This window comes from Molossus molossus, unplaced genomic scaffold (assembly GCF_014108415.1).
Source record: "Molossus molossus isolate mMolMol1 unplaced genomic scaffold, mMolMol1.p scaffold_m16_p_9, whole genome shotgun sequence".
NCBI classification, from domain to species: Eukaryota; Metazoa; Chordata; class Mammalia; order Chiroptera; family Molossidae; genus Molossus; species Molossus molossus.
In genome coordinates this window covers 106,760,330-106,774,485 of record NW_023425403.1, presented here as the reverse complement: position 1 = coordinate 106,774,485, position 14,156 = coordinate 106,760,330, and the positions used below count along the sequence as shown (strand labels likewise).

Here is a 14,156-nt window from a genome sequence, read left to right as displayed (position 1 = left end):
AAAATAGACGGCATAGGATGATTTAAAATTTTAACAGTGCATATATGTTATAAGCTTATTAACAGGAATAAATTTGGCAGTTTTCTTTGAATCAAAACTGAATATAATTTTGTGAAATCTATTCTATGTAGAACAGGTAATGACAGATTTCAGAATTTTGCTTTTTAACTGACTTAAGCCTAAGTCCTTGGACACCTTTTGATGTGCGGTCCAGGCTTTATAACTCTTACAAACATATTTATGACTATAAAAAATTTCAGTTTCATAATTTTAATAAATTTAATTTGTGAGATTTATTCAATGATATAATTCGCTTATGAACCAGTTGCTGCTGGCAACGTGAAATGCTCCTGCTCATGGTGAAAGCTGTCTCATTCAGGGACAAGGGCGAGCGCACCTCCTCCAGACGTGCACGTCCGTCTCCAGCGCGAACAGCAGGTCGGCGAGCAGCCGCTGGTGCATGGGGGACCACTTGAACTCGGGGATGCGGAACATGGTGGTGCGCGGGCCCGGGCTGAACTGACGCCGCTGCTCCTCGCTCATCGGCATGCCCCGGAAGCCCAGGTCCACGCGGAGGTCCCGGTCGTGCTGTGAGACGCACCGCCCCTGCACGGCCTGGGGAAGTCAAAGGTGGACTTTTGTAGAGGGCAAAAGAAATTCTTGATTTCAAAATGAAACAGTAAGTATAACTTACTTGAACCTATGACCTATGACTGACTTAGTGCTCATGACGAAAGTGGGCTAGTGTGTTTACATACGGTGTTCCCCTGTGATTCCCCAGCTCGGGGACCTTTCAGAGCTAAAAAGGCTCTTCCTACTACTTTCAGTTTGCAGTTTCAGAAACTGAGCAAGAAAATCAAATGCCTAAGTTTAATAACAATGTTCACATTGAAATCCAGATCCTCTGTACCCATTTTGGAAGCTTTACATTACACCATATTTCTTCTTTACGAAAGTGAGCATATACTCAAAGTGAAGTACACTGGATATATGTCATCAACTAATTATAATGAATAAAACACAAGATTAAAAAAATATTGCTTGAACAAATTCAAGTTAACTTCAAAGTCTACTTCACTCACAACACTTCAATTTAGAAAAACAGATGCATTTGGTAAGTTAGAAGACCAGAAAAATGTCACTGCATTCAGAATGAAAACCAGACACGCCTAGTGACTATTATGTTCAATGAAGACTGCACCTTGCTTTTCTCTATTTTAAATCTGTACCTATAGTTCAATCTCCCCATCCCCTGCCCATTATCACTCTAGTACAAGCCACAAAAATGGGAATTGGCCGTTAACCAAGAACAAATAAAAACACTTTCCCCACACACAGAACCTATTATTAAGGATTCTTATTAGACTACAGAGCCACCAGCTAGGTATATGGTTTACTCTTTATAACAGAATATGTGAAATTTATTTTTGATGACATTAAAAGGTGAGTGAGAACTCAGAGAAAAACAAAAAAACAAAGCATTAAGGGTAAAAGTTCTCAACTCTTAATTATAGGGCATTATTTAGCCTAGAAAATAAGAACGTGGTCTTTTTTTTTTCCCCTTCACCTGAGGACATTTTTGCATTTATCTTCAGACAGAGGGAGAGGGAGAGAGGGAGGCAGAGAGAGAACATTGATGTGAGAGACACATCAACTGGCTGCCACCCACACGACGCCAAACAGCATGGGGACAAACTGCAACCGAGGTACATGCCTTTAGTCGGAACTGAACCCAGGCCTCTCTAACGGCTGAGCCAAACCAGCCAGGGCAAGACCGTGGTCTTAAAACATAACTCAACAATTAAAATCCAGAACAAATCATCCATGTTTAGCTTTACTCTGGTGAGGCCAAAACCGCAGCTCTAACACGTCCTCACCATCCTGCCTTAGCGTCTTCACGATTCTCAGAATAAATTCCTATCCAGCGGTTGCAAAAAAAAAAATAATTCTCACTGCCAACAGTTCCAAGTGTTCTGAGCCACATTACCGCCTCAGGGGGCTGCTGTGAGGACTCCCCCGGAAACAGAGCACAGTGCCTGGAACACAGTAGGCACCTGACAGATAACAGTCCCTTTCCCTCCCCCTTCACTCCATTTAGCAGTTCAAGCTGGGCTCCCAGTCCTCCTTCCCATAATCCATAGAACAGGGTTGGGCCTGAAGCTCAAAGGTTAAAAGTAATGACCTATTCAGAGTGACGATCTTGAATACAAAATGTGAAAAGTAGCCAGAGTCATAAAGTGTTAGAGCTGGGAGGGCCCTCGGAGGCTGCATTAAGCTGCCACAATCTGCTGTCCTGTACAGAAGGTTCGGGCCCACAGAGGCTGAGCCAAGTTCCACAGGCAGAATGTGCTAGACTTGGAAACAGAATTCGGGGATTCTAAGTTTCTTTGACATGCCCTACCATACTCCTCAATTCCGTAAACTACTACCCCACCTAGTCAAAGAGCAGCACGGTAACGGGCAAGCAGCGGTCTGCGGGGCTCTACCAGGGCGGCACCCACGCACTCAGTGCGCCTGGGAACCACGCGGGGTAACGTACTTGCGTGGTGGTCGTGGTCTGGATTTTCCGGATTTCCTTCCCGGACTCTTTGCCGTCGTCCGAGCGCTCCGTGTCGGAGATGACACTGCCCGCGTCCACGCTGGGCGCCTTGCCGCCCGAGGGCTCGGCGTCGGGGGCGTCGCAGTCCCCGCGGCAGGGCGCCGGCTCTCCCTCCGCAGCCGCGCGCACCGCGGCCGCCGGCAGCTTGAACGCCTTGTCCTGCAGGACACCCGAGCAGGCCAGGTCCACGCTGCCGGCCATGTGCGCCAGCAGCCCCAGGTCGTCGCTCACCCCCAGGTGCAGCTGCGGGCCCTGCATGCTGGGGATGATGTGACTGGTGGGGAGCTCGGGGAGGAGCTTCTCCTCCGGCTCGGGCATCTTCTCGAAGAGGAACGAGGAGCCGGCGTCGGGGAGATCGTCCTTCTCGTCCGCCAGGGTGATCAGCGGGCCGTTGTCCTTCTCCTCGCTCTTCTTGGCCCCGCCGCCGCCCCCGCCGCCGCGCACGCCGCCCTGCAGCTTCTCCACCGCAGCGCTGTACACGTTGTCCAGCAGGGCGTCCACCTCCACCAGCGCCGCGCCGCCCCCGCCCCCCAGCGTCTCGGGCGACAGGTCCATGTCGTCCAGCTTCACCTCGGTCGCTTCCACCTTCTCCGCCTTGATGTCCACCAGGAGGTCGTGCACCTCCACGTGCACGCCGCTGCCCGGCCGCTCGGCGCCCCCCAGGATGCCGTCCGCCACCTTCGTGGCCATGAGCAGGTCCCTGGCGTCCGTGCTCACGGGGTAATCGGTCTCGCTCTCTGGGCTCTGGCTTTGGGAGAGGTCCTCGATCTCTCGGATCTCCAGCCCTCCCTTCGCCCCCGTCGTCTGAGAGGAAAGACCAGAGATGGTGCTCACGTTCCCCTTCTTTCCCTTTTTAATGTTCTCCTCCTCCTGTCTCTGATACTCCTCGTACATCTTGGCCAGGTATTCCTTGTGCGCTTCGTAAGTGACCTTAGCAACGAGGGAAAATATCGAGGCATTTTAGATATAGCAAGAGGAAAAAAAGATAAAACTAAAATTATGGTAATAATATCAAGATTGTGCCAGGAATTTTAAGATAGCAAACACAGCAGGAATTAATACTTCGGCAAATGCTTCGTTTCATCAAGTAATTAAAATATTAAAAGTAGTTATTTATGACTTTCTACGTGTCTAAAGACACACAGTGAGATAAACTAACAAAATTAAAGTTTTAAACAGATCGTTTCTATTAGGGAAGTTACCCTTCCTACTGGTAGTTGAACAGCTAGTGTCTGAGGGTTGTGAGCGGAAGCGAGGTAGCTAACGTGTGGTCCCGAAGTACTAGTCCTACACATCAGGTGGCACCATCCAGCATCATGTGTGCGCCCGTTTCAACCACTGACTTATTAAAAAATTTTTTCCTTTATTGATTTTAGACAGAGAGGAAGTGAGAGGGAGAGAGAGAGACAAAAACATCGATGAGAGAGAACATCGATTGGCCGCCTCCTGCATGCCTCTCACTGGGGATCAAGCCCACAACCTGGGCATGTGTCCTGACCGGGAATTGAACCAGTGACCTCTTGGTGCAGGGTCGACGCTCAACCACTGAGCCACACTGGCTGGACTCAACAACTGATTTTTATAACACCCACACACATCTATAAATACACACATTTATAAACCGTTAAAACATCAAAATTTTATCTTTACACAGCCTACTTTGTTAGTTTATATAGGGTTGTTTAGGAGAAAGATATGTGCATATATCTTACATTAAAAAAATGCAACGTCGGGTGGAGGGGCAAGGGAGTGTTGAGGGACATCTGTGATACTGTCACTGTGAAAAAGGCAGTGTCTTGGGTGGAGGGACAAGGGGGTGTTGGGGGACATCTGTGATACGGTCACAATAAAAAAGCAGTGTCTTTTCCTACAGAACACTATTCTCAAATTTTTAAGGTAATAAAAGGTGCCAATATTATAAAATTTAAGTCATTAACAGTAATAAAAGCTCTCCTAAAATTAAAAATAAGTTCAACATTTTTCCTTAGAGGCACATATGATAGTACTTTCTATTTAAGTCATAGGATAACAACACTTAAGTTTGTGATGGACCTTCCTGTGGAGGTTATCTCAATACAAAAACCCTTCATTTCACAGAAGATGAAATCAGGTCCCAAAAGCAATGTTTGGCAAACTACGTCCTCCTTCTATCAAAGATTAGATAATATTTAAAATATAAATATATAAATTTCTAGGATTAAAAAGAAAAGATAATGCAATATAAAATACCACTAAAATTAAACACTTTAAATATATTTATGATTCACTTGGAAACAAAAATAATTTCTGACTACTTTTTAAAACCCTTAAAAAGTATATTTCAGAGTCTATTACATAAAATATTCTTATAAGAATCAGTAGGTATGTTTTAGTTTTTAAAAGGCAACTGGCTCAGACTCAAGTTCTCAGATCTGCTATATATGTGGGGTCACCTTCTGGATCTACAACTCCTAACTTATCAACTTGAGGTTTCGCTCAAATGACACACAAAATTCTTCAAGATCTAACCATGTAGTCACAGAAGGGAGACAGCCAGGAGAGCACTGGGAAAGAGCTCGGCCATAGCGGAAGATGCCCACTAGAGGGCACCAAATGGGAGTTTACAGCCCTTGAATTAACACACAGGAAGCCCTGGAGATAAAACAGCAAAATAGGTTACCTTGGAATGGGCTATTGACAGTGTATCCACCCAGACTCTCCAGCCTCCCCATTCATATTTTATTGCATGATACAACAAAATCCGGAAGATATTATAGACCATCTCAGTAATCTTCTGTTCTTCAGAATGTTTAGGATTGATATAGCCAAGGGAAAACATCCAATCCTGCCACACTGAACACTGCAATAAACATCTAGTGGGAGAGACATGTTCATTAAAAATACCTGAATGATACTCTGTTTCTATTTTGAAACTTAGATAAATAATGACAACAGAACCTAGGTAAACCAAGTTGCAATCATTCTGCATGTTCTCTATTCTGTACCTGGAATGGCATTCTACTGTGTTACTACCTGGACAATGCAATTATCATTTAAAATTGCTTGCCTAACTTTCCCAGTCAGATTTAGTTATTATTTCTCTATTCCCTCGTCACATGTGGCATTCACAATGCAGTTGATACATTATAAAGTAACCACTGCTTCACTGTTACATCCCATTAAACTGTACTAAGACTGAATAGTAAGACAACCTGTGCAGCAGACACTCAATAAATATTTGTTAAATTGATGATTCAGACAGCAACTGTGGCTCCAGAATATACCCAGGTCCTAGGTCATGCATGACAACAATCAGTTATCAGACAAATTCTGAAAAAGTATAGATGAATATGAGCAAATCCAACGCAATTACAACTTAAATTACCACTGGTGATAGAGAGGTAACATCAAAGGAACAGTGAATTTTAGATGATGGTTTGTGCATATATATTCATATATTCCATTATAATATAATGCCCATATGAGTAAAAACATAAAATTAACCGAAGTATAATAAATGCAGATTATATCAAAGAAACACACAATGCCCTCTAATGATTAAAAATATTTAGCAATATTAGAAAGATTTGAAATTATTTTCTATGAAAGAGACTGACAATACAGAAAAGTAAGATTAATTATGGAATAAAGTTTTGCTATAGTATTCAATGGCTTACCTTCTATTTTCACGGCTGTTGCTGAAAAGTTTTATCATGTCAGATAAAAATAAACGACGAACTTCCATCAGTTCTGCGCTTGGTGTAGAGTTTTTTAACAAAGTTGCCACCACCTTAAGAATCACTACAAAAGAACAAAAAAGGTATAATTTAGATTTATAACTGTATCATATATTCCACTCAAAAAATAACTACTGATTTATCAACTAAAGGCTTAGCACCATGGCAAGTGATTTTTAAGTGTTATAACTACATGAACAAAATAATGAATTTAGGCGGCTAGAAAAAGTTCTGATTTAGTCCGACAAGTGCCATGTTACTACTGCAATACAAGAAAAAAAATTACTGTTTGCTCACTTGGATTTTGAATTTTCACTGTAGAATCTGGCTCTGGGTGTGGTTTGTGTACAACTTGAGTACATACTTGCTCTGTCAATATCTGAAAGATGAAGAATTTTAAATTCATTTAGAAAATAACTTAAAACATAACTGCAAAACATATGCATACAAAGAATTTCAAGTAAATGTCAATTCTGTTCAACTCAAAAGAAATATCTCTTCTAAAGGGTCTTCTAGTGAATTCCACATACTACAAAACTCCAGTCTTCCATTTTTTTTATTATAGATAAAGACAAAACTAAGACCAGTATCTATAGGAGAGCTTAATTAGGAAATGAACAAATTTCTACTTTTCGAAATACTTTTGCATAGATCCATAATATACTTATGCTGTGAATTGTAAACATTTGACTTAATGTCAACATTAATTTTGAAAACTTAGAAAATAAGTAAAAAAGAAAAAAAAACAACAAAGTCTGAAACTTGGGTCTCAATTCAAAATGAAAAGTAATAAAGAAAAATTCTTCACAAAACATGTGGCTCGTAATTACTAAAGAACGTCTCAAAAACTTCTTTCAAACAACAAAAAATGACAAAAGTTGAACAAATAAAGGAAAGACAATTCTAAAACATATACTAATTTTTGAACTACCACAATCTTGGTGAATACAGGATTCTCCCCCCACCCCCACCCCACATTTATTTTCATTTATTTACTGAGTAAAGGTATTTTATACTAGTGATTTAACTTCCTGTTTTGCTTAATATGCTAAGTTCTGAATGAACCTTTAAAAATAATTCACCCTATACTGAGATACAAAAACTGCAGGGAAACTATGAAAATGAGGTGAAGTCCTAGTTGTACACAGCATATTGTAAAAGGGGGTAAAGAAAGTAAATTTAAAAGAGACACGGATGGTCCCTTCTGAACAGATAAAAACACTGACATCTAAAAGTCGCATTTTTCTTACCTTTCTGCTCAGACATTTTTTAAAAAGAAAAAAAAAGATAGGAAATTATTTAGTGTATTAGGAACGTATATCAAAAAAGTACTGACACTGCTGGTGGGAATGCAGACTGGTGCAGCCACTATGGAAAATAGTATGGAATTTCCTCAAAAAATTAAAATTCGAACTGACATATGACCCAGTGATCCCACTTCTAGGAATACACCCTAAGAAGCCTGAAACACCAATCAGAAAGAATATATGCACCCCCATGTTCATAGCAGCACTATTTACAATAGCTAAGATCCGTAAACAGCCCAAGTGCCCATCAGTAAATAAAAAAGCTGTGGTACATTTACGTAGCGGAATACTATGCAGCTGTAAAAAGAAGGATCTCTTAACCTTTAAGACAGCAAGGAGGGACCTGGAGAGTATTATGCTAAGTGAAATAAGTCAGAGAAAGACAAGGATCACATGATGTCACTTACATGTACGCATGGCAGACATGTGAAATCTAAGGAACAAAATAAACGGACAAACAAAACAGATCCAGAGACATGGAAATAGGGAACAGACTAAAAGATTCTCAGAGGGAAAAGGGGAGGGGTAGGAAGAGATCAACGAAAGGCTTATATACATATATGCATAACTCACAGGCACAGACAGACAATAGTGTGTTGAAGGCCTGGGGAGGGGGTGGGGGGTTGGAGCAGGGTGGAAGTGTCAATGGGTGAAAAACTGGGGAACATCTGTAATACATTCAACAATAAATATACATTTTAAAAGAAATAAATGGTAACCATTATTTTTATAAATGGAATATTATGCAGCTATCAAAAATAATGTCCATCCCCCCCACCCCCCAAAAAAATGTAATAACATGGGAAACAGCTTATGTTACAGAAAGTGTGAAAGGGCAGTTACGATTAAAAAAAGAGAAAGAAAGAGCCCTGTCCAGTTTTACTCAGTGGTTAGAGCATGGACCCACGGACCAATGAGTCCATATCTTGGTTGTGATTCGTCCCCAGCTCTAGTTGGAGTCATGTGGGAGGCAGCCACTCAGTGTGTCCCTTTCATGTGGATGTTTCTCTCTCTCTCTCTCTCTTCCTCTCTCTCCCTCCCACTCTATCTGAACAAAAATGGAGCCCAGCCGGTGTGGCTCAGTGATTGAGCATCAACCCATGCACCTAGAGGTCGCCGGTTCGATTCCCAGTCAGGGCACATGCCCAGGTTGTGGGCCAAACCCCCAGTGGGGCATGCAGGAGGAGACCAATTGATGTTCTCTCTCATCAGTGTTTCTATCTCTCTCTCCTTCTCCCTTCCTCTCTCTCTAAAAATAACGAAAGAAAAAGAAAAATGTTCTCAGGTAAGGATAAAAAAAAATAATATATAAAAAGGTATTGACTTAAAAGGAAAACTAACCTACACTTAGTAAAAAGAGGGCATAAATAATGCTCTTCCCCTCACTCCCACACCTTTGTTGAGACTGAACAGTGCCTGGGAATTTTCTGAACAGAGCATTCCAGAAATGCACCACTACCAAGTGGAACTGACACATGTGGGGAAAAAGTCCTTTGCAAACTACATACCACAGAACAATCACTGTTTGGTACATGTTTACAAGGACTTTTCATACCAATCTACTCAAAAAGACCTGATGTAAACCTATGGTCCAGTGGACACGATCCTGATACTTCTGATTACAAGAGAGTCCAAGTAACTGCAGACATGCTTGGAAAAGATTAGGCCATAATCTTCAATGATAGTGAATAGTCAAACTTTTCTCATCCCCCAAAGAAGAAATCTCATTGCACAGAAAACAAAGTTTATCTCAAAGAACCCCCAGTTTTATACTGTTATCCTTTCTAAGTCCCTATTTGATCATTTAACAATGACAGTAATAATTGTGTTACCCACCTTAAAAATATTGCTAGGAAGATTAAATAAGGTTCTATATATGAAAGTGCTTTGAAAATTAATATATTCAAATATAAGAGTTTTATTCTTATTTTTATTGTTGACAGTATTACAGAAGTCCCCTCTTTTTCCCCGCCAGTGCCCCTCCGCCCCATTCCTGCCCCCCCCCACACACACACACTATTGTCTGTGTCCACTGGTTGTGCATATGTGCACGTAAGTTCCGTGGTTGACCTCTCCCACCCCCCTTCCCACACTGTTGTCTGTGTCCACTGGTTGTGCATATGTGCACGTAAGTTCCGTGGTTGACCTCTCCCACCCCCCTTCCCACACTGTTGTCTGTGTCCACTGGTTGTGCATATGTGCACGTAAGTTCCGTGGTTGACCTCTCCCGCCCCCCCACACACACTGTTGTCTGTGTCCACTGGTTGTGCATATGTGCACGTAAGTTCCGTGGTTGATCTCTCCCACCCACCTTCCTCTGAGGTTCATGAGTCTGCTCCCTGCTTCCATGTCTCTGAACCTACTTTGTTGATCAGTTTATTTTGTTCATTAGATTCCACATACAAACGAGCTCATGTGATACTTATCTTTTTCTGACTGTGTGAGATATAAACATGAGATCCACTGCATATTGAACACTTATGGCTCCTCCCAATTCACCTTGCCCCGCTCTGTGTTCAATAGCTCCATGTGAGGGTGCCGAGCGTATCAGAGCAGGCTGGGAGTGAGAATGATGATAAGCATTGAGGTGGCCAAATAAATATGCGACTTACAGGACAGACCGGAGCCTAGTATTAGACATTTAAATTTTATTTTATAAATGGAATTATTTCCGAGTTCATGGGTCACAGAGACGAATCTGGGCTCAAGCGAGAGCTACCAGAGCTTCCCTCTGACAGGCTCGCGGCCCGTCTCCGCATCGTCTTTGATGGGGCTCCGTGTCCTGGGGCTCCGTGCGAGCACATGTCCTGCCATGGCAGACGGGGCCCTCCCGTCGCATCTAACTGCACTGCAGGGACCTGATTCAGAAGACCTTGCACCTTTACATTTGGACAAGCAATAATGCTTTTTGACTCTTAGTTTCTTTTTCTGTAAAAAGAATGTTTGAATAGCCCTGGCCAGCTTGGCTCAGCGGTTAGAGCGTCGGCCTGCGGCCCCAAGAGACCCGGGTTCGGTTCCTGCTAAGGGCACGTACCTCGGTTGCGGTTTGTCCCCGGCCCTGGTTGGTCGTGCGGGTGGCAGCCACTCGATGTGTCCCTTTCACATCCATGTTTCTCTCTCTCTTCCTCTCTCCCCCTCCCACTCTACCTGAACAAAAAATGGAAAAATGTCCTCGGGTGAGGATAAAAAAAAAAAAAAAAAAAAAGGAATGTTTGAATAACATACTGTACCCTCTGAGATTCTATAATTTTGAGAAAAGGGTTTTATTATGAGGTACTTAAAGATTTAAAGTTGAATACTACCTTATAAAATATTTGTGCTCAATAGAAAAAGACTAAAACTATACATTTAAAAAATCAATTAATTATTCTTTACAAAACTGAGCACTTCAAGACTCCACACCCAGAGGCCTCTGTGCCATGTAACTAAATGATAGGAATCATATATAAAGAGAAGTATTTTACCCAAACCTATGAAGAGACGTTAATAGCACATTTAATAAAATAATGTATCAGATAGTATTGTTGAGATCTACAATATATTAAAAAGAATCTAATTTTGTCTTTAAAAGACATATTCTAAAATCTAACAATTCTTAACTGTGCTACAAATCATTAAGTGTGTAATGAACATAACAGTCTGAGGAATAGGGTAGACCCAGAGACGTGGAAGTAGGGTACAGACTGACAACCCTCAGAAGAGGGGGTGGTGGGGATGGGAAGAGATAAACCACAGAACTTATATGATGTATGCATGACCAATGGACATGGACAACAAAGCCGGGGACAGGGCAGGGAGGATGGGGAGGAGGGTGTCAATGGGGTAAAAAAGGAGAAACATCTGTAAAAAAATAAAATTAAAAATAAAATTAAAAAAATATATATATAATTATCCATAATTTATAGATGGAGTGATCATGTTAATATTAAGCAAATAAAATTTAGGATATATTTTGTAATTATTATAATTCTCAAAAAGTATTTGTATAAAAAATAGCTTTGCATAATTTCAAAGAGGGATCCATTAAAGCTAATTCACTTCTTAGTATATGAGATACAAAAATAAATTCTCAGAAAACTAGGAGACGGGCATTTTCTCAATTACTTTTTCAGTTTTCAGAATAACCAAGATAGATCCCTACATTTTCATAACTGAAGTCATGTTGGCAGACATATCGTGCTGAAGGTCTAGTTTACTTTGTCCTTTAGTATTTATTATTAATTCTATTACAGGTCTCCTACCAACTTAGAGTTTTAAAGATCACAGAGACACAGTCCGATCCTGACTGGACTCCCACTCTGTGAAAACCACATGTTCTCAAATGTCATCAACACCACAGGTTTGACACAGCTTTTTATTATTTCTGTATTTGTTTCTATACCTTCCTACAGTTGTGGTGATGGTGATTTTTGAATCACTGCTTGGGGTTCAAGGTAATTTCCCCAAACTGACAAAGAACGAGATAAATGAGCTTTCCAGCCATGGATCATCAACCAGCTGATTCTCTGGGGGCACACCCAGGCTGGTACTCACAAGGTAAATCAAACCCAGCTGCAGGTTTGAGACCGATTTTTCTTTTCTTAGTTAAATTTCATTTACTATATTAATTAGAATTTAAGTTCAAACCTATCATATAAATTTTAACTTTCTGAAATACATGCCACCCTCTACAGTGACACTATCTTTACACTTTGGCGACCCAGAATTGGTCATCCACCATCCTGTGCGTCTGATAATACAATCCAATGTAACAGTTGTATTAAAGTCTATGTTGAAGAACCCTCTCCATCGCTGTGAGATCGACACTGGGACCAATCACACGATAACTGTTTGGGGGGTTCTTTGGACTTTTTGTGCACGTACTTTAACTTTCCTTTTTAGAGTATCCATTAGTTCATAGAGTCCTTCACTCCAATTAACCACAATTACTATTCTACATTAAAAGCATGTATTATTGCCAAATTGATCATGCAGTAAGGCAGTTACTTTATCCCTGCAGAACCTCTGTGCAATCCAGCGCCCTGCACCAGAGGCCTCCCTCACCCTGGCGGTGTCTGGCTGAGACTGAGGTGAGCAGCACCTGGGCTGCGTGTCCTGCGCCATCGCACTGGATGCTGCGCGCGTGCATCTGAGCGCAGACGGCAGCTGAGACTGAGGTGAGCAGCACCTGGGCTGCGTGTCCTGCGCCATCGCACTGGATGCTGCGCGCGTGCATCTGAGCGCAGACGGCAGCTGAGACTGAGGTGAGCAGCACCTGGGCTGCGTGTCCTGCGCCATCGCACTGGATGCTGCGCGCGTGCATCTGAGCGCAGACGGCAGCTGAGACTGAGGTGAGCAGCACCTGGGCTGCGTGTCCTGCGCCATCGCACTGGATGCTGCGCGCGTGCATCTGAGCGCAGACGGCAGCTGAGACTGAGGTGAGCAGCACCTGGGCTGCGTGTCCTGCGCCATCGCACTGGATGCTGCGCGCGTGCATCTGAGCGCAGACGGCAGCTGAGACTGAGGTGAGCAGCACCTGGGCTGCGTGTCCTGCGCCATCGCACTGGATGCTGCGCGTGTGCATCTGAGCGCAGACGGCAGCTGAGACTGAGGTGAGCAGCACCTGGGCTGCGTGTCCTGCGCCATCGCACTGGATGCTGCGCGCGTGCATCTGAGCAGCCGCTTTCCAGGAAGATGGACAGACACACGTGTATGTCTGTCTACACGCACAGGAACTTTTCTTATTCATGTTAGGAGTATCCAGTGATTTTTCAAATTCAACGTACTATATTGCTAAGCTTTACTTGTACTGTAATATAAAGTTTCATTGTTTATAAAGACTTTCTATTCTATTGACACCATATACATCAAAACAAGTGGGTCAGAAATCCAGGTAGGCCAAAAAAATTATTAAAAACATATATGGGCATCATCAACTAAAGCAATTAGAGAAGAATGCCGAGACAGAAATGCAAGCTCATCAGTACTGGACACTAGCACTCAGGACTCTGACACCTTAGCAGGGTTCTGATCCAATGAGGACTTGAATGCTGTCACCTTGAGGGCATCTTCCGACATTCTCTGCCTTACGCACAGGTACTGCGGCAACTGTCTATTGTGTGCCAAGTGTGAGTGATGAGACACAGAGCAAATAACTTACACTGTGAGTCTAAGTTCTTCTGTTTAAAAGACAATAAAAATACCAGTTTCCTAAGGTTGTTGCAAGGATCTAAAATAATGTTGTCAAGTACTTGCTAAGGTGATAGGACAGACTTGTCATAGGATGTACCCAAAGAAGATGTCATTATTAGGAAAATATAGTATCAGAATCAGGATACGCTGCACAGCATAAGTCTATTAGTGCTTATTCAACTCTATATGTCAAATATTGAAATAAAAAAACTATAATTCACAAGAGCAACACTCTAGAGAGCAGAGTTTATAAATCATGTAATTTGAGGAATGACTGAATCAAAGTTCTAATATTCATCTTAGGAACAATAAAAAGAGTTTTCTTCATTTCTCTAAAGGGCATCCACTTTTAAATTTAGTGAT

At 42.2% G+C, this 14,156-nt stretch overlaps 1 protein-coding gene across 2 annotated transcripts in view; it reads right to left on the bottom strand.

The window, feature by feature from the left end:
• The window catches only part of NBEA (neurobeachin), a 763,707-nt gene that overhangs the window by 526,775 nt on the left and 222,776 nt on the right, over positions 1 to 14,156 (bottom strand). For both annotated transcript variants that reach the window (XM_036249654.1, XM_036249655.1), the window contains exons 19-23: positions 6,613 to 6,694; positions 6,256 to 6,379; positions 5,259 to 5,451; positions 2,540 to 3,529; positions 398 to 615 (exon numbers count right to left, since the gene is read on the bottom strand). In XM_036249654.1, the coding sequence (XP_036105547.1) occupies positions 398 to 615; positions 2,540 to 3,529; positions 5,259 to 5,451; positions 6,256 to 6,379; positions 6,613 to 6,694 (1,607 nt within the window). The remainder of the gene's footprint in view (positions 1 to 397; positions 616 to 2,539; positions 3,530 to 5,258; positions 5,452 to 6,255; positions 6,380 to 6,612; positions 6,695 to 14,156) is intronic.